Raw genomic sequence first — 26,307 nt, forward strand, 5'->3', positions numbered from 1 at the left:
TGATATTGCGTGCGCGCACGTCGTAGATTTTCGATATTCTGTCAAAAATTTGGGAACACAGTTTTTTGTGTAACGGCAAGGATTTTTTTAGTGTTTATTGATCTGTTGAAATATTAAATATATCCTCCAATGATCGGCTCTACAAAATGTCAAAAGTTAAATAAGTTCGTTCGTTCGTTTCAGCCGAAAGACGTCCACTGCTGGACAAAGGCCTCCCCCAAGAATTTCCACAAAGACCGGTCCTGCGCCGGTCAAATAAGTAAAACTGTTAAATACCTAGGTACTTTACTTACTTACAACTTAGTAAGTTATTGTGTTTTTATTTTGCTTCTTTTTAGCGTTTATTTTAGACACTATCCTTAAAATAACTTCTAAGAGAAACTTCTAAGAGCACTAGAAATAACCGCTTTGAGAATTACTACTCAGAATAAAAATGTAAACTGCAGTCGCGTCGCGCAAATTAGTGATCCGTATATTTCGTACCTCCGTCATCGATCGCTCGCAGTGCAATTGCAATTGCGGTTGTGCTGCCCTACTTACAATGTAGGTACAGTGCACGCATTGAGATGAACGAAACCACTGAAAATTATTTAGTTTTCGTAGAATAATCACTAAGTATAAAGCAAAATTTCAGCCACAGGACGTCCACTGCTGAACTTAGACCTCCGCCAAAATTGTCTGGTTGGTAAAGGCCTACATCCAGCGCCTTTCTGCTAGCTTTTATGAGGTCGTCATCTGTCCACACCTAGCAAGCTTGAGTTGGTTCAAGTTTTAAGCGCCGTGTCCGAATACAAGCCTAAAAGCTTCCTGTTTGACCAAGCCTTTAAATTTATAGTGTAGACTGGACATACCCATGCCCTACCCATTCATCGACGACTTCCTCCTACTTTTCTCCATTTATCACCAGGTCAGAGGCGCCTGCGACGACAGCCGATATATCTCTGCAAAGACTCTGAAACAGTGCCGGATTTAGACTTTTGAAGCCCTAAGGGTCACAGCAGAACGTGCTACTTTTTAGCATCGGCGATTGTGAAACTGTATCGATGCTGAATAACGTCTTGGCGACTCTCTAAGTGTTCAATCGCAGCATCAGAATCGCGCGCTTTAGCGACTCTATCAATGCAGCATCACGATTTCGCTCGAGCTTCGCAAAGCGACTCAATCGCCGCATTTGGCATTTAAGTGTGTGGTCGCTGCATTCAGCCTCTAAAAAGCTAAGCTAAAAGTAGCATGTGTTCTCTTTTTTATTGAAAATCTTGCCACTTACTTAGCTTTACGCCCGCGGCTTCGCCCCCGTGGAATTTTGTCTGTCACAGAAAACCTTTATCGCGCGCATCTTTGTTTCAAAAACCGGAATAAAAACTATCCTATGTCCTTACCCAGGACTCAAACTATTTCTATGCCAAATTTCATCAAAATCGGTTCAGTGGTTTAAGCGTGAAAGCAAGACAGAAAGACTTACTTTCGCATTTATAATATTAGTATAGTATAGATTTTCTTTTTGGTGTCCCCCACGACATGATACCCTAAGAAATTGCTTAATTTGCAGGGCTAATCCGGCACTGCTTAGAAACTTATGTTAATGTTACCAGGCGATAAATTATTGATTGCACGACGCATTTAGCTTTATAATTTCACTTGCATTTGCATAATGAGTGGTGATAACGCGTTCGGATTGTCAAATGAGAGTTTTAACTGAGGTGTTAAGATTTATTGGCGGTAATTTGCTTAATAAAGATTTGTGTTTACATTTTGTTGAGTTTAAGGCCCAGACCAGACGGCACAGTAGATAGTAGATTTAGCTCATATATATACTGTGCAGACGGTGAAACGCAACTGCAACGAAACTGCAATTTTGTGATGATTCTGATGAATGAAACTGAAACTGAAAGTGTCAAACTGGTCGCGTCATGTGTGGTCTCTCAACGGACGCTATGGCAGAAACTTAGATGCAACTCAAAAGTAACTAGCAGTTGCAGTTTCGTTGCAGTTGCGTTTCACCGTCTGTTCTGGGCCTAAGGTTAACCCCACACTTGCTAGTGTAAGCCAAATCCTCCATTTGCCTCTGGTAAATTAGAGGGTTATGCTCCTACAGTGGAGAGAGACTATATTACTTGATGATGAATGTTTAGAACATCACAGGATTAAGATGCAGTTTTTGATTGTAAAGTCATAGGTATTGGAGAGTCGTTATACTAAAATACAGGCCTAGATATAGTTATTTATTTTTAGCGTTAAGAGTCGCACCTCAAACTAATTTGAAAATTATAAATAACTTGACGGGTTCATCCAGTGTCTAAGTAGCTCAGTTGGAAGAGCAGTCGCCCGGCAAGCGGAAGGTCGTGGGTTCAATTCCCGTCTTAGGCAATTCGATTTTTTCAAGTTATTTATAACATGCCTAGATAACCTAGATTAGCCTGAAAGCCTGAATTTTAATAAAAGAGACTCTCAGACAATATAAGCAGTTAGTAAACGTTTTTAAACTCTTTTTACACCAATAAAATTAGAGGAAAATAATGTTTGCAGGTCGCTGCGCTTGTTCATACTATAATTATTTATTAATTATAAATGACACTACTGAATGACGACCAACGAAATCAAAGATCTTACAAAAGTTGCCGCTCCATCCAAATATTTTTATTAATAAACCGATTCGGATGCGGCTTTCTCTGACAGCCTCTTACTACAAAGAACCGTTACAATTTTAATTAGCTAATCAAACTTAACTAAAGAGATAGGGTATCACATAATGATGGAGGCGAAACATATGGTTTTCTTAATAAATTTATTACGCCTACACGTTTTTAATCTAAAAATGTTAATAATGATGATAAGTTATGCGCTTGCATTGTATGCAATTGAGAACAAAGGCTGTGGCCTGTGTGAGAGCGACTCGATAGCTCTAAAAACACTTAGTGTGGGCGCACACTAGGCGACACGCGACAGCGGCAGCTCGACGACTCGACGCCGCCCATTCTAGACAATTTTATAAATGGCTTGTCGTCGCGACTCCGCGACTCTAACGCTAAGTGTGCGAAGCTTTGAATAAAAGAAAGATATGAAATTATCGACCGCAGTCTGTCGTCGCTTGTCGCTTGTCGCTGTCGCGTGTCGCCTAGTGTGCGCCTACACTTAAAATGTTGGTTGGTTTTAATAAATACTTACTTACAACTTATTTACCGTATATCAATCCAATTAAGTAGCCTCTTTATGGACGTATGTTTTTGCTACAATTTCCAATTACTTTTTATCAAGTCCAATTAGGATCAATAAACTACGTTTACTAATTAATAAGTTGGTATTTACTGGTTGTAATTGGTATAAATATTTATAATTTTATTTATTACAATATTTGTTCAGCTGAAAGCGAATTTCACTCATAATAAAATAAAGTATCAACTTTATTAGAATCATGTCTAATTGCCTCAAGAAACTACGACAATTAAAATTTTCATACATGTGTTACAAATAAATACTTATTTACAGAAAAATATAAGCGTGTTAAGCGTACAATATCTTCCAATCGCATAATTAATCAACAACTAAACATTGAAAACATTAAAATTTATAATACAGTGAATTACATTCGTAGAATTACATTACTAAAATATTATTGAAAATATCTATTGCATTAGGGACCTGAGGCATTTGTTGTAATTTTTAAAGTTTTAAATGCAACTCGTCAATACAAAAAAAATACCATTATAACCACAAAAGTTTAAATACTTCCCATCTCCGCTCGCAGTCAGGCCCCGTCCCATCGCCCACTCTATTATTTTCGTCTGCCCATGCTTTCTCCTCCCGATTAGTATGTCCGATATTCCATATTAATATCTAATAATAACCGTTGTCTGTCTGTTGCACTATTGTCAAACAAACGATGTTAACACGTTGATTAATTTTGTTTTATTGTTACGATGATGTTTTATTGTTTGTTGTGATTTGTTTTGGTTCTTAGATTGTGCTATAGCACACCCAGAAGGTGGTTTGACCTACTAGTTGTCCGTGTCAATAAGAACTGGCAATGCTTCAAACAAAGGCTATACAATTAACATGGTTCTTTAGTAACTAAAACGCTAAAACTCCAATTTTCATAAGCTAATTTAATTAAACTTAATAATTTACTTAACAGACTTTTGTTTGAACAAAATATAATGTTATGATTCACTTCAGACTTCAATCTAAAGTTAGGTAACTGTCCTAATATAAATATTTGTATGGCATCGCTCACTTAACGGTTAATGTTAGACCTGTCGAACCTAGGAAATGATCAGTCACCGCTCTACAGCGTTTGTCTAAATTATTTAGACCAGTGTTTCTCAAACTGTGGTACTTACATGGGCCTTTGGGGGTTCGCCAATTATCATAACGGGATTTTTAGAAGAAAAAGACCTTACTTATTATAAAAATCTAGCTTTTGCCCGTGTCTGGCTTCGCCTTTGTAAACCTTCTGTGGACGCCCTGCCCCATCTAAGAGATATAAGACCTAAAGTCAAGTAAGTCATGGTGAAAGACTTTTTGAAAACAGTTCAGTAGTTTTTGAGTTTACTCGTTACAAACATATTACATTCAAATATTTCCTATTTGTAATATCAGTGCTAAGTAAAACGGGGGTTCATAGTGATTAGTTTGGAAAACCCGTTTTAGACCAAATATGATTGATTATTATATTATGTTTCAAGTTGTCCAACTCACGTCTATTGGCTGACATGTGTTCGCTTGGGTGGCCCTGTTTGGTTCCCAGACTAAAAGTTTGTTTCAGTTTTGTAACTGTAAACATTTTTTGTAACTTTTAAGTGAGATAGTGTTTTTTGGTTGGTTGTGTTAACAAACCTGATGATGTCGGCATCGCCAGCTGCATTTTAATTGTAAGCATAATATTTTTTACGCTTGCTACTTACTCATGAAACTCAGAATAGGACCTTCCCCACTGGATACCGAAAGAAACTACTAAGGGAGAAAAAAGTTAACCATCACTAGAATCAAATTCGATTCTTAAGACAAGGAATTCTCAAGTCATTGCCAAAAATAAAAGAAGAAGTTTAGAAATAGTCTTAAAAAAGCATTTAAAAGTACTCTAAAAAGCGCTAATCTGTATAAGCCCTTATCTTGACACCACTAAACGACTTCCACTCCCACAGTAGAACTACATAACTTTATTAATTTCCCTAATCAATTACATTATCAAACGCGGAAAGCGCATGATAACCAAACGACCGTCCACACGTCAGAATTAATTGCCACAGATTATAAATACGGTTATTATGACGCAATTTGTGTCGCCATCCGTCATTTAAGATGATGTACCGGTTTAGTTATGAATGGATTTGATTTGATTGAAAATAAATGATAATTATATCATTTCCGCATCTTATTTGATGAATGCCAAATCTGTAATTCGCATACTGGTCTACAACGGGACTATTCCCACCTCTCGTTTCCACCGCTGCAACTCCTGTGTAGCCAGGATCTACAGCTTGACCGCCAATAAAAACCCAACCAGTGAAGATGAAGTTTGTCCCGGGGGAAGTTATAGCATACTGGATAGACTACAGCTCCAGCTGTCATGGGATCGAATCTCGCAAGGGGCAAAACAGGCGCTGCCTTCGGGGACTGGTCAAGACAAGATATTACCTACCTTAAATTTTTTATCATAACAATTAACAATCAAGCTAGACAGTGGCACGGCACTAAATATAAATATATACAATTCTCCTTAAGAGCATTTGACGATTTGCAAGAACTAATTTAATTAGTCTAAACAAATAAAGATTATTTTTTTTTAACTTACTCTATGTTTTGTTTGACGTCCGTCCACTACTGGATAAGTGTCTCCCCCAAGGATTTCCACAAACTCTGTTTACCAGTACCTAAAAATTGACACTATAACTGCTTAGTTGCACTCGACTACAGACAGACCTAACGAATATACCATACTTCGTTAGTCTTACCATTCCATTCCATCTAAAGTACAGTTACTCTTCAGCAATCATTACGTCATGTACTACTAAGATTTTAATAATAACCCCTGCACCTGGTAATGTTCTAAAAGTGATTCTAATAATAAGTTCGGATGATTCACGGACTAGAGTCGCATGCGCAGACTACATATCCGAGCGGATATCCGACTGGGACGCGACCTGCATCGACATTTTTAATTTGGACCTTAAGAGATATCAGTTTTGCTATAATATAGCCTACACCATTCTTAAGCTGGTTTGCACCATCTTACTTTAACTTTGACAAACGTCAAAAATCTGTCAAACTCCGTACAAAAAGCACCGGTTATCGTTATAGTTACCGTCAAAGTTAGGTGGTGCAACTCAGCCTTAGTTTGGCCCTGAGGTTAACTAGAGGAGAATGCCGAATGGCATTAAGTTCGCCTTATGTATTTATGTGCATTATGTTTTAAGTAAATAATAAGTTGTAAGACTGCTGCCACTGCGTTTCTTGAAACGCTGATAGTTCGCGCCACAAGTCTTCTTTATAGCAAACCTTAACACTTTTATAGTATTTTTTGCCTCTATGAGATAGCTCTGGGACTGCATCTTACCTGATGGAGTGTGCTGATCAGGCTGAAAGTGGAAGAGTTTCATTCGGAATGCTCAACTACAGAGGAACGATGGCTGTCGGTAGGTACCTACAATTTACCGAAAGTATAAAACAATGCTGTTAACATAGCAAGTTGTCATGGCAACAGACTTAGGTAAGATAGTGGCTAACCAGGCGAACTTGGAACAAGTCCTGCAGTGGTGACTAAAGGACTTTAACGTATAAAAGACTTTCTGTAGAACAAAATACACGTGTGTGAAGCCATTGAAAGAAGCTAGTTTAAACTCCACGTCGAGAAACTTCTTCGACTGATATTAATAGCAATAGGGAAAGACCTACATTTGCCTGGACATTGTTATGCTCTTACAACCTGTTATATCAATTAATTTAATGAACCATCGCTTTGAAGATAAACTGCGTGTGTTGTTGCACCTTTCTTTGTAAATTATGGTGCTAAATATACATGACAAACATTGTAATGGTACAGTAGGATACATTAAATTGTTCTTATTTTATCATCCTGTCTTAGTTAAACAGTAACTATGAAAGATTTGACTCCACCAAACTATCGTCCTATCTTCTACTTACAGTATCTAAGAAAGGTTTGACTCTATTGATTTTGGCAAAGGTCAAAAAGCAATGATGGGGCCATGGGTGGCCTAAATTCTGTTCCTTTCTTCCACATAAGAATACTCCAAGTCCAATCCAAAGTATCACGGTGCTGATGAACGAACGGACATCGTTCGTTCGTTCGTTCGTTCGTTCGTTTCAGCCGAAAGACGTCCACTGCTGGACAAAGGCCCCAAGGATATCCACAAAGACTGGTCCTGCGCCGCTCGCATCAAGGCACCTCCCGCGACCCTCACCAGATCGTTGGTCCACCTAGTGGGAGGCCTGCCCACGCTACGTCTATGTCGTGGCGGCCACGAGTCGGAAGACGTAGCTAAAGACATGCATCTTCATTATAATCAGCTCATTTATTTAGTTTCCAATGCAGGACAGGAGCATGACCTTCTCTAACTTACCAGAGTCAAATAGAAGATGCTTTAACTGTAACGAATGTCAAAGGTCTGTCAAACTCCATACAAAAAACACCAGTTATGGTAAAAGCAAGGTGGTTTTTTACACTCCTTACGCTGACCAGTCGGGTTGGGGAGGCCTGATGTTCACATACATAGCACTAAATTGTAGAAGTTTCTATTAGTGTTCAAATCATATTTGTGCCAAGAAAGAGTCACTGTTTATTTACATGTTACATCATTTATTTACCTGACTATACCGTTGGAAGCTGCGCAGTTATCATAATTTATATGAAAGGATTATCGCCTGTTTAATTAGTCTGTGACATTTAATGACCAAACGAAGTACACGTGGCCAGTTTGACATTTGACATTTCGTTATGTAATGTCAATTTGTTTACATTGCATTTGATTCTAGGTATTTCTAGTTAGTTAAGTTAGGTTCATAAGTGCCACTTGTGGTCTAAACTGAATAAATATTTTTTGATTTTGATTTTGATTTTGATTTCTAGGATGGTGCAAATGAAGATTTATTTAGAACAACACATAAAATTAATAAAAAAATCTTACAGTAGCCAGTACGTCAACCTACACAATAAGACAGTTAAATTGATTATGAACCTATTCCCAAAGACATTAAGTTCAGAATATATTGTGAGTTTCGTCATTGTGTTGTGACTTGATTTGCTGGCCATACATTAACTTAAATGATCCTACAATTTATTGAAAGATAAATCAGTGCACATAAAGTACCAGTAATCTGATCCTTTAAGGCCAGTTCAGTGGCCTCCCAAGGATGGGTGACCGCACCCTTCAGTTGAAGAGATACGTCATAAGCATGGTATACACAAAGGATGGGAACCTGGGACCTTCTGCCCTTGGCCCGAATGCATCTGCCAATCGATTTTATTGAGGTGGAGTTAATTAAAAACCTTGATGGAGAAATAATGTTCAATACTCATTGAGATTGATTTAAATTAAATTTAAATCATGTCATCGTAAATTTTAATGCAACGGCTACTGAGCCATGACGACTGCATCGTAACAAGATTCAGTTTTTATAGATTTCTAATTACTTAAAATGCGACAGTTCCTGAATTAATAGCAAAATGATGATTACATTTACTAATAAGCAAGTAATTGGTTACCCTTGATTACATTTAATATTTATTGAGATTGCGATCAAATACCTGCTTCAAATTCATTTAAAATTCACAAAAAAAACCAAAGGTTGTTATTTGTAAGGTGAGATACAGGCAAAGCGCTTCCTCGTTGTGGTTAAAAAAAATCCATCAAAAACGACATAAAATACAAATGTTTGGTGTCAGAAGAACGAGAAATGATGAAACAACTTAGAGAAAAACAAATTATGAAGCAACTGTTAAAACATAGATAAATACAAATTGGTTACGTATCTAATCTCAACATATGACCCTTTTGAAATCGAAAGCCGTAGGACAGCTAATTGCAGTTTCCCAACCAGAGGTGTGGAACCGAAGTGAAACCATTTTGAAACCCAGACCCTTATCTGACGGGTTTCCTGTGCTGCCAGCGGACACAGCCAGTGATTAACAGCAAGCCCATTTCCTAAATGAGAGCTAATTTTTACCCTAGTGGGCTAAGTGTGAATTTACATCAAACGCGCTCGCTGAAAATGAAAATGATATTTATTTAGTCCAAAAATATTACAGTACATGATCTGGTTACTGTTACATTCAAAATAAAAACGGATTACAATTTATACAGTATGTACTAACAGCATCACTGGACTCTACACTAGGATTCCCTGTGTCGTGGAGACCAGTCTTCCCATTGAAATTTCGAGATAAAGTGCGTGCATGACTTTGTATGTGTTTTAAAAATTATAAATAACTAGTGAGCGCATTTAAAAAATTATGTATGAAAATTTTAGTTCTTGAACGTTTCCGCTACGGGCGCTGTACAATCCGCAATACATAATGTCATTTTTTGACGCGCTCACTAGTCAATCTCACACTAGGCCCTCTGAAAGCACTCAACTTTGATTTCGTTGTCGTTTAAAAGCATAGTGGGCATATGTCATATTTAACAGCTAACGCATTTACTTTACGTGACAGGTTATGTTTAAGCCAGGATGCACTCAACGTGGCTGGATTTAGTTATGGACATGCAGTAATTTTATTTCTGTGTCTGTTTTCTAGTACGAAAGTAAGAATGGAATAGTCTCAAATGTGTTTGACTTGATTGACTTTAGTAAGCTTGGTAGATGTTAATTCTGGGTATTATGAATATTCATAGTTAAAAGCGTCTATCATCGTCTTCTGCTTTAGAGTTCTTTAAAAAATCTGTCCTACTCTATTTCAATTTAACTGGCTGACCTGGCTGGCTATTGATAACTGCTTGTCACCAGATAACACAAATAAACGTCAGAAATGATCAGTTAATCGATATTAATCCGCTGCATAGAATGTGTCAGCACATTACATTAGCATACTTGACTTTTTTAGGCTGTGGCCCTTTTAATTTGACAGTTGAGCCTAATTCGTCGATTGGAATCCACAGTGAAGGTTTATAATATTTGTAAGTAGGTAACCTAGGTAGGAATGCGCTGGACGCAGGCCGCTCCCAATCCCAACCGGGCAACATGGAAAGCATTGAGGCCTATGTTCAGCAGTGGGCGTCCTATGGCTGAGATGATGATGATGATGATGTTGAACCTAGCTGCATTGCTTTTTCATAATTACTTTTGGAAAATAAGTAAATAACCTAAATTACATTCTAGATTTGCCTGAATTCTTGATTGAGTTACAACCAACCTTGTTTATGGACACTGGCAGGAGACGTTCAGTTCAACCCCCATACCATTCAGCACTGGCCCATTTATTGTCCTGAAGCAGTGGTAGGGGAATACTGCGAAATACTGGGACGTGTAAAAGAGCTATTTAAAAAGCCTATTTGCAAAAATAAATGACTTTTCTGAGTTTTTAGTTTCATATTATTTTCCTTTTCCATAATTATCATCAATAAAATTATCCACGTAAACTAGCATACCTAACTAACGGACGTCTAAGAACCAGAAGAATATTACTAAATTAGCAAACGCTTTAAAAATAGTAGTCACCATAATCGATTATGTCAGACCCCGTGAAGTGTGGCGTTCTTATTGCCTAAATACATAATGAGCAGTTCGTGTGAGAATATTAATAATTATGTGTATTTTTAACATAATGTATAAGCAAATAGACGGCTAGAAGTAATGCAAATAATTGATCGCGACAACTAACACAGACTTAACTTCCTTATTAAACGATCGTAATAAAATTAAATAATATGAAAACCAATCAAATAACTACCTACAAGCAAAAACAATGAACGAGCTAATACTTCATTACAACTACCTACTGAGTTGCACGGTTGCACCTCACAACTTACTTTAACAAATGTCAAAAATTTGTCAAACTCCATACTCCGGTAATTGTTAGTTTCGGTTAAAGTAAGCTGGTGCAACTCAGCCTAATGTCACAGTTTTTAACTCTATGTTACTTATCGTCATTTTCACAAAGAAAGAAAGAAAAAAAACAGTTATTTGGTACCAAAAAATAAAACCAAAAATTGAGATTTCATTCTTGAGTGCTCTTTGCTCTTGGAGAAGTTGATGTAATGATTCTTCCTCGAGTAGAAAAGGAGCACGCTCTAGCTGGAAATCTCAATTCGGAAATCGGGTCATTGAGTAACAAATCAAATCAAATCAAGTATTTTTTTATCCACAACGAGGAAGCTCTTGGCCTGTATCTCACCTGATGGTAAGTGACGATCAGGCCGAAGGTGGAATCGAGCTTCACCCGGAATCCTCAACCACGGAGAAACTGGCTATCTTACCTCTAACTGCCGGAACACAATAATGCTGTTAAGATTGTTGTTATGGCGACAGACTTAGGTAAGATGGTGGTAGCTAGCCATGCGGACTTAAGATATTTGACACTTATATTTGCAACGCCCCAATTTCAATAGTAATCCAATAATTGTAATTCCAAACGTCTCTCGCGCCTCCGCGGCCATAATTGGACCGCAAGTAGACCGACGTTTACACAATGATACTGGTAAATAATACTAGAATGAGCAGTTTGCATACTTAGTACGATCTTTGAGTCAATATTTGTATGTTTAGATAAGTATTATTTTCTTAAACTATAGTAGGTATTGACGAAGAAGTAGAGCTAAATGTTGTGACATTTTATAAAATTTACATTTGTTAAAGGCACGATATCGAAAAGAAAATGAAGGGCTGACATCATTTTCACTTTATTGAAAAGAAAACTAGATCCTAATTTGTCATACAGAAATCAAAACAGTAACTACCTAAATATAAACTAAACTTAGGTAGCGATTTATGTTAAAAAGGCGCTCGCTTGCATGCTTTTCTTTCCTCTTCCATCATGACATTATCATCATATTCACATTAATGACGAATTTACTTTTAATGTAGGTATGAATGTAACTTACAAAAGTGTGACAAATTAACAATAACCCTTTAACCCTGCCCTCTACTATTAAGTACCACGATCGTACAATTGATTCAAATCACTGACAGCGCATTATCTAAATTTCACTTACACCGCCAATAAATCTAAATCTTGGAGATGCTATCTGCCGGAAACGTTAAATGGATGCAGCTAAAGTCTAGACGTATCATTAAACTGTGTCACTATTGTCTCGGTGCATCGCAGTTAGGCTGGGGACACACTGGTACACACGCACATCAAGTTAACCACCGTGGCATCTTCATCATCAGCTCATTTAGTCTCCGCTGCCGGAGGAGTACGACGCTCTCTAATTTAGCAGAGGCAAATGGAAAATTGACCGACGACATCAGAAAGGTAACAGGGAAGCGCTGGACGCAGGCCTCTACCAATCGATCAACGTGGAAAGCATTGGGGGAGGCCTAAGTTCAGCAGTGGACGTCCTATGGCTGAAATGATGATGATGAAATGGAAAATTTGGTCTACACTCCCTACGCTGGCCAGAAGAGTTGAAGAGGTCGACTGTGGCATCAAGTAGTTTTAATAAGTAAATTATTTGGCAATAAAAGTGTATAGTCTGATGACCCTCAACTGTGTATTCTGCACCAAGCTATAACGCCAGCTAGAAAAATATCTCAGTAAGTGGCAGAGGGCACGTAGCTCGTAAAACTGATGGAAGAAGAGATAACTACTTGTAGATGTGAAATATGTAGACCTGTCTAGTCTGCCGCTCGGTGCACTGACGACCAGTCGTTGTAGAATTTCTTACCTACGAATATCCACAATTTCATACAAGGCCTTCAAGACTCGAATACAACTTTATGCATCTTCTGGAAAAGTTTGCTCTATCATAAGGGAGTTGCAGCCTTCTTCTTATGACCCACCTCTACATTTGTCGTAATGTAAGCTGGAACGTTACACAATTTGTCCAAACCAAAAACGCACTTGTGAGTATCCTGCTTTAGAGCAATGCAGCTATATTAAGAGGTATATTAAAATAATGCTTATGCCTCTGGACATTAAGGCACAAATAGCAACATGCCTGTTTCGTAGAGATGGGACGACAACCGCGAGTTATCGCTGACTTTCACCCGTCAACCGTAAAGGTCTATGTCTACTGTAATGGTTTAGAGGCGATAAAATTGACGTGTTGACAATTTACTGCTCGGTTGATACGAATAAAATTTACTTTCAATATCTTAACACCTTAAAGTTACGGCTTGGAAAAGTGAATCTGACACTTCAGCGCTGAATGCACTCTGTGACATCTGACATCATAAAAGTGTAATAAAATGATAACTGTTTTACATTTGCTCTAGTAGCAGCCATAAATTGCTTCATACAATTTTAATAATACCGACAACATTTATCTCAAATATGTAGCTTTTATAGCTTCATCATCATCATCATCAACAGCCCTTTACAGTCCACAGCTGGGCTTTGAGCCTCCTTCACTGTAGTGGAGGGTTTATAGCTTATTTAACCGTAACATATAAAGCCATTAAGAGTAGGTATAAGAATGTAGACCTAAGTACAAAATTAATACCTTTTATTAATCCTTAACTTAACTAACCTCATCCATACTTAACATGTGCTAGTTTTCAAAAGGCTCTATCATAAACGAGTAAACTACTGGTTTCGACCTTAAATTGAAACATTAACTGGCCGTAAACTTAGCTTCGAATCGCTTGTACCGCTACCCAGCAGATAGCGAGCCTAACTTAACTGTAACTTAAGGTTACTGATTAGGATAACTGAGAGCTTACAGCTAACGTTTAGATAAGTGCTCTTGCGCACAGTAACGGCTTTTAAGGATTTTTAATGGATTTTTAAATGAAATACTTTTACAGTTTCAAATTATCGATCCTTTTAACGCTTTATTGGTTTTTAACACTTGATGATTAAGGATTTTTATCGTTATGTGTATTTTAAGAGGTGTTAGTCATTGATGTTTTTTTGGGAGTGTTAATGATAGTTTAGGGTTAATAGAATCGTAAAATTTTTATAATGTCATTCCTACAAAAAAATATTTAAATAAATTATAACTTTGGGCCAATATTGGAAGATTAGTTGACTTTTTAAATGTTATTTCAGCGAACTTTTTACTTTATTTCATGTAACTTTAAATCGAAAATTGTCTATTTCATAACTTTTTGAACTATCCTTTTGTGTAAACTCATTACTTGCATTTAACATGTAAATTATAAGACAGTTTTTGTCGCGTGACGTCTCGCCATACCTTGACTAATTTATTTGTCCTGCCCCACCGGCCTTAGATTGCCTGGTATCTCCGAATATATTTGTCTCTTTTACTCCCTTTGATACGGTAACATGAGTGAAAAAGACGGACAGATTGAGTTGACAAATTTTATAGTCACCAAAGGCAAGATTTCTCAAACTTTTAGCTCTACTTCACCCCACATTTCAGTATTTAGGGCCCAAACTCTTTACATAGTAATTAATTTATTAATAAAAAACATAAAAATGTACAAAAGAAGATAATATTATTATGTATTTATTAATTTGGTATAATTAAGGTGTGTTTCTTGACAAAAAAAAATTTAGTTGATAGAGTTCAATTTACAACTTAAATTCTTTCTTTATCTCAAGTAGACTTTGATCAAAATGTGAAGTTACATTCTTATGAGAGCATGACTACCTTTTTAAGAGAGCACGGAGACACGCATTGCTATACTCATCTCACAATTAATGTCTCTACCCACATTCGCACTTTATATTATGTACGAGTAAGGACTGAGAATACTTTAACTGACGTACCCATGGGGTTCACACACCCCTTTGAGAACCGCTACCTAACGTTGGAAATAAAAATCAGTCCTTTAAGTGATTGCATCAAAGTACGCACTTAGTGCGTTGTTTATTTGTTATTGGAGTAGTGCGTGTCGAATACAAATTAACGCGAACTTTAACGTTGTTGACTCTACCTGTTTTTTAATTTGATGTGCTGGGGTTTTTAAGTTATTTTTAGGTAGATACCTAGATAGATAACACTTAATTGTAGGTATACAACACAAAACAAGAATAGAGAATACATAAATACACAAAAGAGACCTCACAATGCAGGCGGTTTTATCGCTATGAAGCGATCTCTTCCAGAGGACAATTGTTAAAATAAAAAGGGGAAGGCGGTGAACTAGTTAAATAATGGTTAATTTCTTCAGTTTTTGCAAAAAACAATAGTTATTTACTTCTTAGACTGACCACCCAATTTTAACGGTTACTACATACATAACGATAACCGGTTCTTTTTGTATGGAGTTTGACAGATTTTTGACTTTGTTAAAGTCAAAGTTAGATGGTGCAACCCAGCCTTAGACTTCACGAGCCGCCATAAGCATTGAAGCATTAAAACATACGGCAGCGAACTAAATATATATTATTATGAAATATATTTTTTTCATTTTCATAATTACATTAAAAATACATTACAGTGAAATTAATACTCGTAATTTTAGACAAGCAATTTCGAACTGTCAAGTTGTCGATTAATTGAATTTTGAGCAATATTCCGTCGAATTCTATTTCTTAATTAACTTGTTTCTTTCAGCTTTCAATTTTATTGAAAAAATAAGTAGAGCAGTGTAACCAGTTATACCTGTGTAACGAGTTATGTTACTTATGTTATAGATGGCACATTAAGCTATAAACTAGAGCACCTAATAATGTACATGTAAAGAAGCGATTTCGTTACTAAAATGTGTGTCTAATGAAGTCTAATGAAGATGATATACACCTCTTTATAATTATTTCCAAACGAGAATATTCCATAATAATTATTACAGTTACTCCGTGACTATTGCACTTGCAACAGTGCCGAAATATCGGATATTCGAAATTAAGGTACATGGTAGCAACGCACCTGTAACGCCCCTGGGTCTGCGGGTGTCTATGGGCGACGGTAATCACTTACCATCAGCCCCCTTAGACAAAACGCACTTTTTGATCGAATCGAAAATCGAATCCGTCAAAACTCCATACAAAAAAGGGGCTTTTAGACCACTTTTCGACTGGTTTGCGATTATAATTTGCACTTTGTCTAGACCCACTGGTAATCCGTCTGCTCGTTTGCGTCCTGTCACATAAAAAAACCCCGTCAATAATAAATTAACTGGTGTTTTGTGTACGGACTTTGACAGATTTGTGACGTTTGTCAAAGTTAAAGTAAGATAGTGCAACCCAGCCTAAGAGAATATTCAGATTCTGTTTTTAACCAACTTCAAAAAGGAGGTTATTAATTTGGTTCTATGATTTTTTTTATCCATCGGTAACGCTTATATACATTAATATTTTCATCTCAATAGAATTACTAAAATGATTTTAGGAAACCATAACGTCATTTTATTTTATTTATCTGTTCTATCACAGATCGTATCCAGCAGGAAGGATAAGGTTATGGTTTCCGGAGCCAGTCTCAAAACTTAGATCTGGACTCTGATAACTGAAGACATTAAACTTAATAATAATGTGGGTAGAGTTTGGTAGGTTGGGTAAGATAGACGACTTAGGTGACATTTCATCCGCCAAAATTTCTACGGAGGTTTATATCTCTAAAAGAACCTCTGTTGAAGACTGATCAGTCTCTGAAAGAAAAAAAAGAAAAATCTTTATTTGAAAACAGCTAAAAGAGAAAAACACGCAAAATACTTCAATATAATTTACTTGACACTGGCTAGTACAAATCGTAAGAAGCCATAATCCAAAAAATATAAAAAAATTAAACCAAGACTCTAAATTCAAATTCAAACTTGAAAAAAACAAAGAGCTTCAGAGCTTGTTTTAAAAAAAAAGACATGACAAGACATACTTACGAGTAGCGCGTAGGTTACCTATATTTTCTTTAAATCCAACGCACAGTAGTAAATAAATCCTATTTACTAGAAACAACATAATTTTCGGAAAACCGAGTGGGTGGCTCCATTTAAACAACATATTAATTGCCTCTTGAGTTTTGACTCATCCAACTCCGCAACGATGGTTATAAATCTCAAGATGCTTTATTGCACGCCTGAAATTATTACAGAATAATTTACAATGCACGTCTGTATTTCCAAGACGTGTAATATTTAATTGTATTCTGGCAACACATAAATCTCATATGTAAAGATATACTGCTTATTTATTTGTAAAAGACAATTTTACAGCCGTTCAATCAAACGTTGGCGTGAAAAAGAAACAAAAACGAATCGTAAAAGACACAAAGACAATATTATTACAGAATATTCCATAAATCAATAGGACACTTAAATATTTTAAGGTAATACCGTAAATCATTGGAGAACATTATTTATGATGGTGAAGATAAAAGTCTACGTACAAAGCGGGATTAAAAAATAAAACTCCATAAACTGTTGTCTTTGGAAACATCGCTCTTCTCTTTAAAACTACATATTTTTTTTCTGAATCTTGCACTGAAAAGATAAGTAATTAATTAAATTTTAAACAATACGATAAAATAAATAAAATCAAAGAAAAATGTTAGAAATGTCGTTAAAATAACATTAAAGTTTAATTACTTAGTTATTTTTAGTACGCGACTCGAGCTAAGAATTCTTGTTGATATTTTGAAGGAATTTGGGTCAATTTTGTGAAAATATTTCATAATAGTTTATGCGGACATTAAAATTGTTTATACTTAGTTCTTGTATAGGTAGTCCACTTAACGTAAAATACTATACAATATACACGCAAACTAGTCATTTAATTCACTCAAGTATTTCATATAAAGTAGGTAGGATTTTGTATTCATAATATTAAATAACTTTTTAACATAGTTAATTCAGTTCCTAGTCTGAAAATGTAGTAACTTATTGAATAAATAAGTACCTATCAAGAAAAACCTTTTCGGGTCTTTAAAAGTATATCAACTCGTACAATACCAAAGTAACCGGTGCGCGTGCGAATTCATAAGAGAGCGTGTAGAGGCCTTATACGCCCCGCACTTGCCCCACGCACGCCCCGCGAAAGCCCCACGAGACCCCCACGAAACCCCCACGAAATCCTCGCCAAAGCCACACGAAAGCCCCACTCATGACCCTGCCTTGTTCTGCATTAAAAAAAGAAAATTATGTTCATTCTAAAGTTTCCCATATCTTTGTCAACAGTGGCAGCAGTATGCATCCTGCTAGAAGTCGGGGCGTTGCCGAGTCGCCGGAGTGGGTACACATGCAACGATCCTGCCCTCTCTTTCAAACACACGGGGGATACTTTCTCCATCTCGCTCGTGGCTGCCATCACAGTGATCGTACCGTTTTTGATTGTGAGTATGAATTTTTGATTGTAAATCTAGCTCTATCACATTATGTTAGTACTGTTATTAAAAATGATAGTTAATAGGTCGAAGGTTATCGTTTTAGTGCTCACCAGTTGCGCTACTGTAGAGTAAGGTCCTGTCACTCGCTAGTGGCGCCAACTGGTGAACGCTGAAGCGGTAAGACTGTAGCATTTGCTCTTACCATGATAACGCCACTGTAGATAAGGTCCTACTGTCTTTTGCCAGTGCAAATGTTGATCACAAAAACGATAGCTCTCATCTCATTAAAAACATCTTTCTTCACGATTTTTTGGTCTTCGAGATCTTCAATTATTTTTAACCGACTTCATGAAAGAGGAATTAATAACAGTTCCATGTTTAGATTTTTTTACAAGTGAATTTTACTACAATTTCTTTCATTAGGTGAATTTTCACTAATTTAAAGTTTTCTTCTCCATAGATGTGGGCCGTAGAAACAATACACCACCGCGAAGAAGAATACAGCATGAAGCAGAACAAGCTGTTGACCACGGCCAAGACAGCCGGCTTCATATACCGCGACTACATCTACGGGGCCGTGGTCAACCTGACTGTTCTGGAGGTGGTCAAGTGCGTCATCGGGTCCCCGAGGCCGACCTTCTTTGATCTGTGCGAGCCTGATACTCCTTGCAATGGGTAAGCTAAGCTTTAAGTATCATCATCATCATCAACAGCCCTTTACTGTCTACTGCTGGACTAAGCTATACTATGAGCCTTCTCCACTATAGTGGAGGGTTTTGCCATAATATCCACGCTTGGCAGGCGGGTTGGAGATCGCAGTTTAAAAGATTGATGTTTCAGAGCTTTAAGTATATTCTGTCTGAAGTCTTCTACCTTTTGATTTACCATTATTGACCGTACTAAAGCCTGGTCTGCGAGCACGTAGAATTTTGTCCAATGACCCCAAGCTACCCATTCTTATCACTCGCGCGTAATTATATTGCTGTCGCGACTGCGCGACAGGCGCCCGCAGTGAGTGTGCGAGCGCGACAGCAACATAATTACAGCAATATTATTATTATTTTAGTAAATAAATTCGAATTAATATCCTAGTAATTTATTTTATGTTTATCACTTAATAACTCATTTTCCTTAATAAACTGTTTACTAAGATATTTAAACCAATTAAGTTAATAACATTCAATAATTAACTTCCGGTCTGCGACTTCATCTATGGTGATTTCAGATGTTGTTAATTAATGTGTGCACATAATCGTCATATAATCAGACAATTATTGATTTGTTAACAAGATTATTGACGTTATATCTGGACTGTCATTATAAGATTGTTTAACTTTGTAAGGAAAATTGTAGAATTGTGTAGAAATATCGATTATGATATCAAAAGATTTTCAGCGTCTTACATTATTGTTATTTGCAAATCTTCAGGAATTCTTTTGTTGTATGTATTGAATACGATATTATTCAGTGTGTTTTAAATAATGTGTCAGTGCGCATGATGTTCTGAACAATATGAAAACATTCTTTGTGTGATTGTTTCTTGTTAGTGTCAGTCTTCAAGTGATTGCTATAATTTTAAAAGCGATTGGAATTGACGTTAGTTCTGTCGTAGATCATGTACTTTAGAAATCATGTTTTGCTCAGTAAAACAATGCTCTGTGACCGGATTGATGTATATTGTTAGCTTGTTATTGAAATCATTGATTGATATTACTACGTTAGCCCAGTCAAGTTAGACATACAGGATTACAATACTTGTAATTTAAACACAGAGCTATTTTTTTTTTTTTTCAGATAATGTGAAAAAATTCAAGGTCTTTCGAATTTTTATTTACTTAGGCTGAGTTGCACCACCTAACTTTATAACCGGTGCTTTTTGTATGAAGTTTGATGTATTTTTGACATTTATTGTCAAAGTTAACCGGTCGACACGTCTTTTGATACGGAAGCATTGAAAACCTACTTCACTATCTAACACAAAGGCTCTACTCATAAAAAAATCAAACTGCTATTGATCTGGACCTAATGAAATTCAAACATTCACATACATTTAAATTCGAGTCTATTTGAGCATCCTTTCAAAAAACGAACCAAAATCCAAGAAAATATTGGGGCCTTTAGCCTAGGCGCAGACCACCGATTTTTCGTCGGCCGATAGTTTAGTCGGGCAGTTGATCAGTATGGGCATGTATTGGAAGTGCGCACATTACACCGATTGATTCTTCATACAAATTAGAATGGGGCCCAACTATCGGCCGACTTAAAATCAGTGGTCTGCGCGTTAGTTCTGCTTCATGTTTGATAACTGATAAAATATAATCATATTCTTTATCCACAGGTCTGAATACGTGAGCAGCTACACCTGCACCTCTACCAAGTACTCCCGGTACCTGGTCATCGACTCCACTAGGAGCTTTCCGTCTGCGCACTCCTCGCTGGCCGTCTACTGCGGCCTGTTCTTAGCTGTGAGTATTAATCCTTCAAGGCCCGCGAATCTAGACACAATAGATAATCAATTGTTATGACATTAATGAATGCCGTCTGGGACTCAAGCGGTTAAGATAATCTTCATCTGCTTTTGTATTTCTGATGCCCATTTTCACCATCAATCCCTAATTTTTAGTGCCCCTATGAAAACAAAATTCCTGTTAAGTGTTACCATAGGGATCACTAAAAATTAGGGATTGATGGTGAAAACGGGCAGTAGAAACACAAAAATAGATGAAGATTATCGTCAGTCCATCGCTGGATGTACCTAAGTAAGATAAGGAAGACCATTAAGAAGAAAGAAAGGCTTTAAATACTCAATACTTTAGCGCATAGAACGAGGAAATTTTTCGAATAATAGAGGCGAATATTTACTGGACAAAGGTTGAATCCTCAGGTGACAATTGAGACTACGAAACTTTGCTTGCACAGCAACAAACTCGCGGAAATTTTCTAGTGTTCTACGCCTCTATACTCGGAGAAGCTGCATGGCAGTTTTTTTTACTACGAGGAAGCTCTTGGAAGAGCGAGGAAGAAGATTGTGGGTTCAATTTCTATTAAACAATATGATTCTCAGAACTCCAAACTCCCTCAGTCGATATCCAAATCTTAACCAAACTTCTCTTCCACAGTGGTATCTCCAAAGAAGAGCGTTCAGCTGGCACAACCGCTCTGTCCTGGTGGTGCCACTCCTCCAAATCGCCTGTCTGGTGTACGCAGCCGTCTGCTCTCTCAGCAGGCTCACCGACCACCGGCACCATTGGTGGGACGTCCTGGTTGGAGGCTCAATGGGGATGCTCACTGTTCTGTATACGGTAAGGTTTAATGACTTTGATTGGGCGATCGATTCAGTAAATCGATTTGATTTTACAGAAGTGACAGCCCTCTGTACAAAACAGCATTCGTGACAGATTTCACATCGTGACCGCTTCAATTACATCAGAATTTTGAAGTACCTAATAACTGCGTAAAGCGCTCTATTGGGCTATCATGAATGTCAATTTGTCTAGGGACAATTGCTGCAGTCCACATAAAGTATTGAGTTAATGTTAAGAAAAGAAAGCATTGTGAGGATGAATAAAATTTACTCATTTCATGAATTTATCCTTAGTTTCTCTATAATATCTCTCATAACAATCTATCTGTACTAGGTTCAATTATTGCAATTTGAACTCATTGGTTTTGTCTCTTAGTTGGGGAATGTACTATTTTATCATGAGCAGTCTTATTTTAAAGGGATGTAGATTCTGATGATGTGTTCTGATGATGTGATGACAGTATTATTGTTTTGTAGTAACTTATTAATACAGCGAGTGAGCTCTATATGGCGTGGTGGCTCGCTACTGTTCGTTTTTCAAAATTTTTGACAGCCATTATCTACACTATCGTTATGTGCATGTACACGTACACAAACAAGTAAAGCTCACTCGCCTTCGTGAGTTGCAAGAACTATGGCTGTACTAAACCTCTGTAATCTTTCCAGGTGCTAGTCCTCTGCAAGAACTTCTCCCAGCCAGCCGTAGTCAGCACCAGCGATATATCCAGCAGCGACGGCAACAACCACCACTCAGTCCGACGGCTGCTGTCCAGCGAACCACACGTGGTCGTGCCCTAGCCCCAAGCCGTGTAAGCTGATGCTTACAAAATACCGACCGAATTGAGAGCCTCCTTTTGTGAAAAGTTAAAGATGCTGCCACCGGCAATTGTGACTTCTGTGTGTGATTTAGACTGTATGCTATGTCTTGGCAATTCGGCTTGGAGACTTTTTGGAGGCGTACTCGTGCAGTTGCGCATGTTATAGTCTGTGCCAATAGACTGACAGTTTTTTTTTATTACATAAAATTGGCTGAAACGGAGGCTGTTATGAGTAAAAGCACTTCTAAAAATCCTAGTTGCAAAAACTAAATTACTTTAAAGACCTTTTATTTATCAATATCTTCAATAGTACCTACTTTAATTTACAAGAAGAGATTTCCTTAATCACCAGACAGTAATCGGTGTTCCCCATAAGTTGTCCTAAACGGGTGGTAGGGCAAGCTATATTTGGGACTTGTTTAAGCATCCTAAAAAGGACCTAAGTACTGAATAAACTATTTGAATTTGTCATTTGACAAATCATTTTACTGCTGTAACATTATCAGTTATATTGGCACAGACTATAGATCTCTTTTATTGAAAAAAAATGATGCTACTTTAGAAATTGGACTTTTTAAAATTAACTTAGGTATGTTTTGCCATAGTAAGAAAATAGTGCAAGTTGTGTGTTTACTTTAATTAGTAATTAGACTATTTGCATTTAAATTCTCAGTAAAATACTAGCTAGTGCTCTATTTCTCTACGTCTGACAAAATACTGTAGTATTTGATCTATTGCAATTATTGTATTAACTTAATAACCCCATGGTATGATAGAGACGGCGCTCTACTATTGTTTTTTCTAGCATACCTCCGTTTCAGTCTTTTTCAAAATGGCGCCCAAAGTTTGGCTATGCAGCCGTATTCTGTAGTTTGCCAGGATTTATAAAAAAAATCGATAGCAAATAAGAGTTTTAACATAATGTCTTAGAGTAGGCGCACACCGTTGATTTTTAGTTGGCCGATAGTTGTGCCCGATTTTGATTTGTATGAAGAATCGGCCAAATCGAATCGGCGTAGTGTGCGCACTCCCATACATGCCCATACTGATCAACTGCCCGACTAAACTATCGGCCGACGAAAAATCAACGGTGTGCGCCTACTCTTACTCATGTTATATTTTTTTTCCTATTTGCTATGGGATTTTAAATACATATTTATTTATTTCTTTATTATAATACAAATACTGATCATAGGATATTTAAATGTAGACCTCATTGTGAAACCGTGATAGTAAATAGTTAAGATTTTACGTAATGACAACAATGTATTTAAAATAGTTGAAGTAATTTTATAGCAAGAAAAACCAGTGATGATCTTTTTTGTGTAGATATCTTTAGTTATTTTATATTATTTTAGTAACAGATCAATATAGTACAGTCGATATCATAATATTATTAAGTTATCACAAAATTACGATACCAAAATTAAGAATCTATCAAGTAATTCGTAATTTTGTGGTAACTTGAATGTAGCAAACATTATTTATTTTCTTTATTTGTACGATTTTGTAGAACGTGATCGATCAGTTCCAATCATTTTGTTTTAATGTTTAAATTAAGACAAATCATGTAGTCCAGTCAATGAATGCCTTAACGACGGTGTAGAGAGAAATCCGTGGAATACAATTTCTGACCTCGGGACTTTATTTAGCCTAGTTAGGTGGTGAACATAGCAAAAGTCCCCGCCCTTAGCCCTTGAGCCGGCGGGGAGAGGGGGGTTTAAAGGTACCACTTTTCGGTTTTTTGCTTAATTCTCGGAAACTATACGTCCTAATGACATGACTACTATGAACCAAAAAAAGCTTATTCAATGCATGCTGCATTGGACGTCAATATCTAAAGAACCGTTTGAGGCATATTTATAAAATTTAAAACTGATGTATATCTTGCAAGTCTCAACACATGAGCCAAGTTTGAAGTGTTAATGCACAGTAGTTTTTGAGTGATGAGGAGCCAAAAGTGGCTCAAAGTGATTCGTCTAAATATACGCACGGTGTAGTCCCCTCACAGGAACTAGGCTTAACATGCTCCCGCATGTCTAGAATGATTGCTCAATGTTGATTTAGTCGATTTTCTCCTGATGGGAACATGTAAGACAAAAATAAAATTTCCAATATTACAGACCTTCTAGAGCAGATGCCGCGAAAACTATACAATTTATAGAAAAACTTGTCTATCTCACCTGTAGCAAATTGAATATGCTTTTTTTGGTTCAAAGTAGTCATGTCACTAGGACGCATAGTTTCCGAGAATTAAGCGAAAAACTGAAAAGTGGCACCTTTAAACCCCCCTCTCCCCGCCGGCTCAAGGGCTAAGGGCGGGGACTTTTGCTATGTTCACCTCCTAACTAGTCTAAATAAAGTCCTGAAGTCAGAAATTGTGTTCTACAGTTTTCCATCTATAATGCTTTATTGACTGGACTAAATATTAAAATTCCATTTAAAAAATCGCGATATATTTTTTCGTTATCATTTGTATTAAAAAATACAAGCTTTTAGGAAAAAAAAACATTAAATATTTTCTATCGATCACAAAATATTTGTATGTTCTTTCTTACTTGTATTAAATGTTGTGTGTTCATACTCTTTTCTCCGTATTACAGAGGCAATGCACTACTTACTCGATCTTAATTTATTCTATTTAAAATAAGCGTTGAATCCAAATCAATTTTATAAAAACATAAAAAGACAGGATACAAGTTTGTAGAACTGATTTTTCCGAAAAATAATGGTTCTGGTGCTTTTTTAGAAACTTCGTTTTTATGGAAATGGTTTGGGATAGACAATAAATGGTGATTAAAAATTGTGTAATTCAAACAGACGCTTGCAAGTCAAACTTCTCAATATTATCAAAATTTTGGACTTTAAAGCTAAAATCCATTGAGGAATTTCGACTGGCGACTATACACTACTGAAAAAACAAATTTTACATCGAAATCGTTGATAAATTAAAATCTTTGACAGAAAATTATTAGCGATTTCGATGTATTTTTCGTAGTGCAAGTTGTTAATCATGAATCATACGATTTCTAACACCCTGTAGTTAGGTCAGCACTGACAGTATTCGCTGTATGGTACCTGTCTAGTCGTAAGATAAAACATAGTTTTATTTAAAACTTAGCAATAGATTATCCACCCACCTTATACCTAACATCTATCTTTGAAATCTGCTTATATTTAAGTTTAAACTTTCTTAAAAAAGTCGTAATTCGACTTACGTCTTTTTTGCAATAACCATTTTTATGTTAAAAAATACGATTGAAAAAGTTTTTTATAATTTTACGGTCAGAAAAAATGGAACTACAAAAAAATTATGGGTATTTTTTTGTATTTTTTTTTACACGTGACCACAATGACATTCCTTCGCATTTAGTTTACGTAGTTTTAGTGTTATGGCATTGTTGTAAATATAGTTTAAGTAGCTGACGCGTGTTTGAATATCAGTTCGTGTATGTGTCGTCAATAAACTGAATAGTGAATTTTTAATTTACTTGTTTTATTCATCCATATCTACATACGTTATAAGTACACAGTTAATAAAAAAATCTACAGTTAAGAGTGGCATCTGAAACTAAATTTTATATCATCATCATCATCATCATTTCAGCCACAGGACGTCCACTGCTGAACATAGGCCTCCCCCAATGCTTTCCATGTCGATCAACATGGAAATTTTATAGTCACCTGGCAAGCGAAAAGTCGTACAGGTTCGATTCCCACCCTAGGTAGTTAGATTTTTTCAAGTTATTTAAAACTTAAGACAGTCGACAGTATTTAATTTTCAGACTAATTTCGCTTCTATTAGAACTAAATTAAGAGTAAACGTGCTCTAGAGTGGAGACCA

The 26,307-nt window shown here is 36.6% G+C and overlaps 1 protein-coding gene across 3 annotated transcripts in view; it reads left to right on the forward strand.

The window, feature by feature from the left end:
* LOC114366545 (phospholipid phosphatase 2) overlaps positions 1-23,209 on the forward strand; it is a 113,928-nt gene extending 90,719 nt beyond the window's left edge. For all 3 annotated transcript variants that reach the window (XM_028323455.1, XM_028323457.1, XM_028323456.1), the window contains exons 3-7: positions 18,193-18,347; positions 18,802-19,016; positions 20,680-20,806; positions 21,461-21,643; positions 22,312-23,209. In XM_028323455.1, the coding sequence (XP_028179256.1) occupies positions 18,193-18,347; positions 18,802-19,016; positions 20,680-20,806; positions 21,461-21,643; positions 22,312-22,443 (812 nt within the window). In that variant the 3' untranslated portion in view covers positions 22,444-23,209. The remainder of the gene's footprint in view (positions 1-18,192; positions 18,348-18,801; positions 19,017-20,679; positions 20,807-21,460; positions 21,644-22,311) is intronic.
* The last annotated feature ends 3,098 nt before the right edge of the window (positions 23,210-26,307 follow it).

The sequence above is a fragment of the Ostrinia furnacalis genome, unplaced genomic scaffold (genome assembly GCF_004193835.3).
Source record: "Ostrinia furnacalis isolate ACB-3 unplaced genomic scaffold, ASM419383v2 OfSCF0638, whole genome shotgun sequence".
Taxonomy (NCBI): Eukaryota; Metazoa; Arthropoda; class Insecta; order Lepidoptera; family Crambidae; genus Ostrinia; species Ostrinia furnacalis.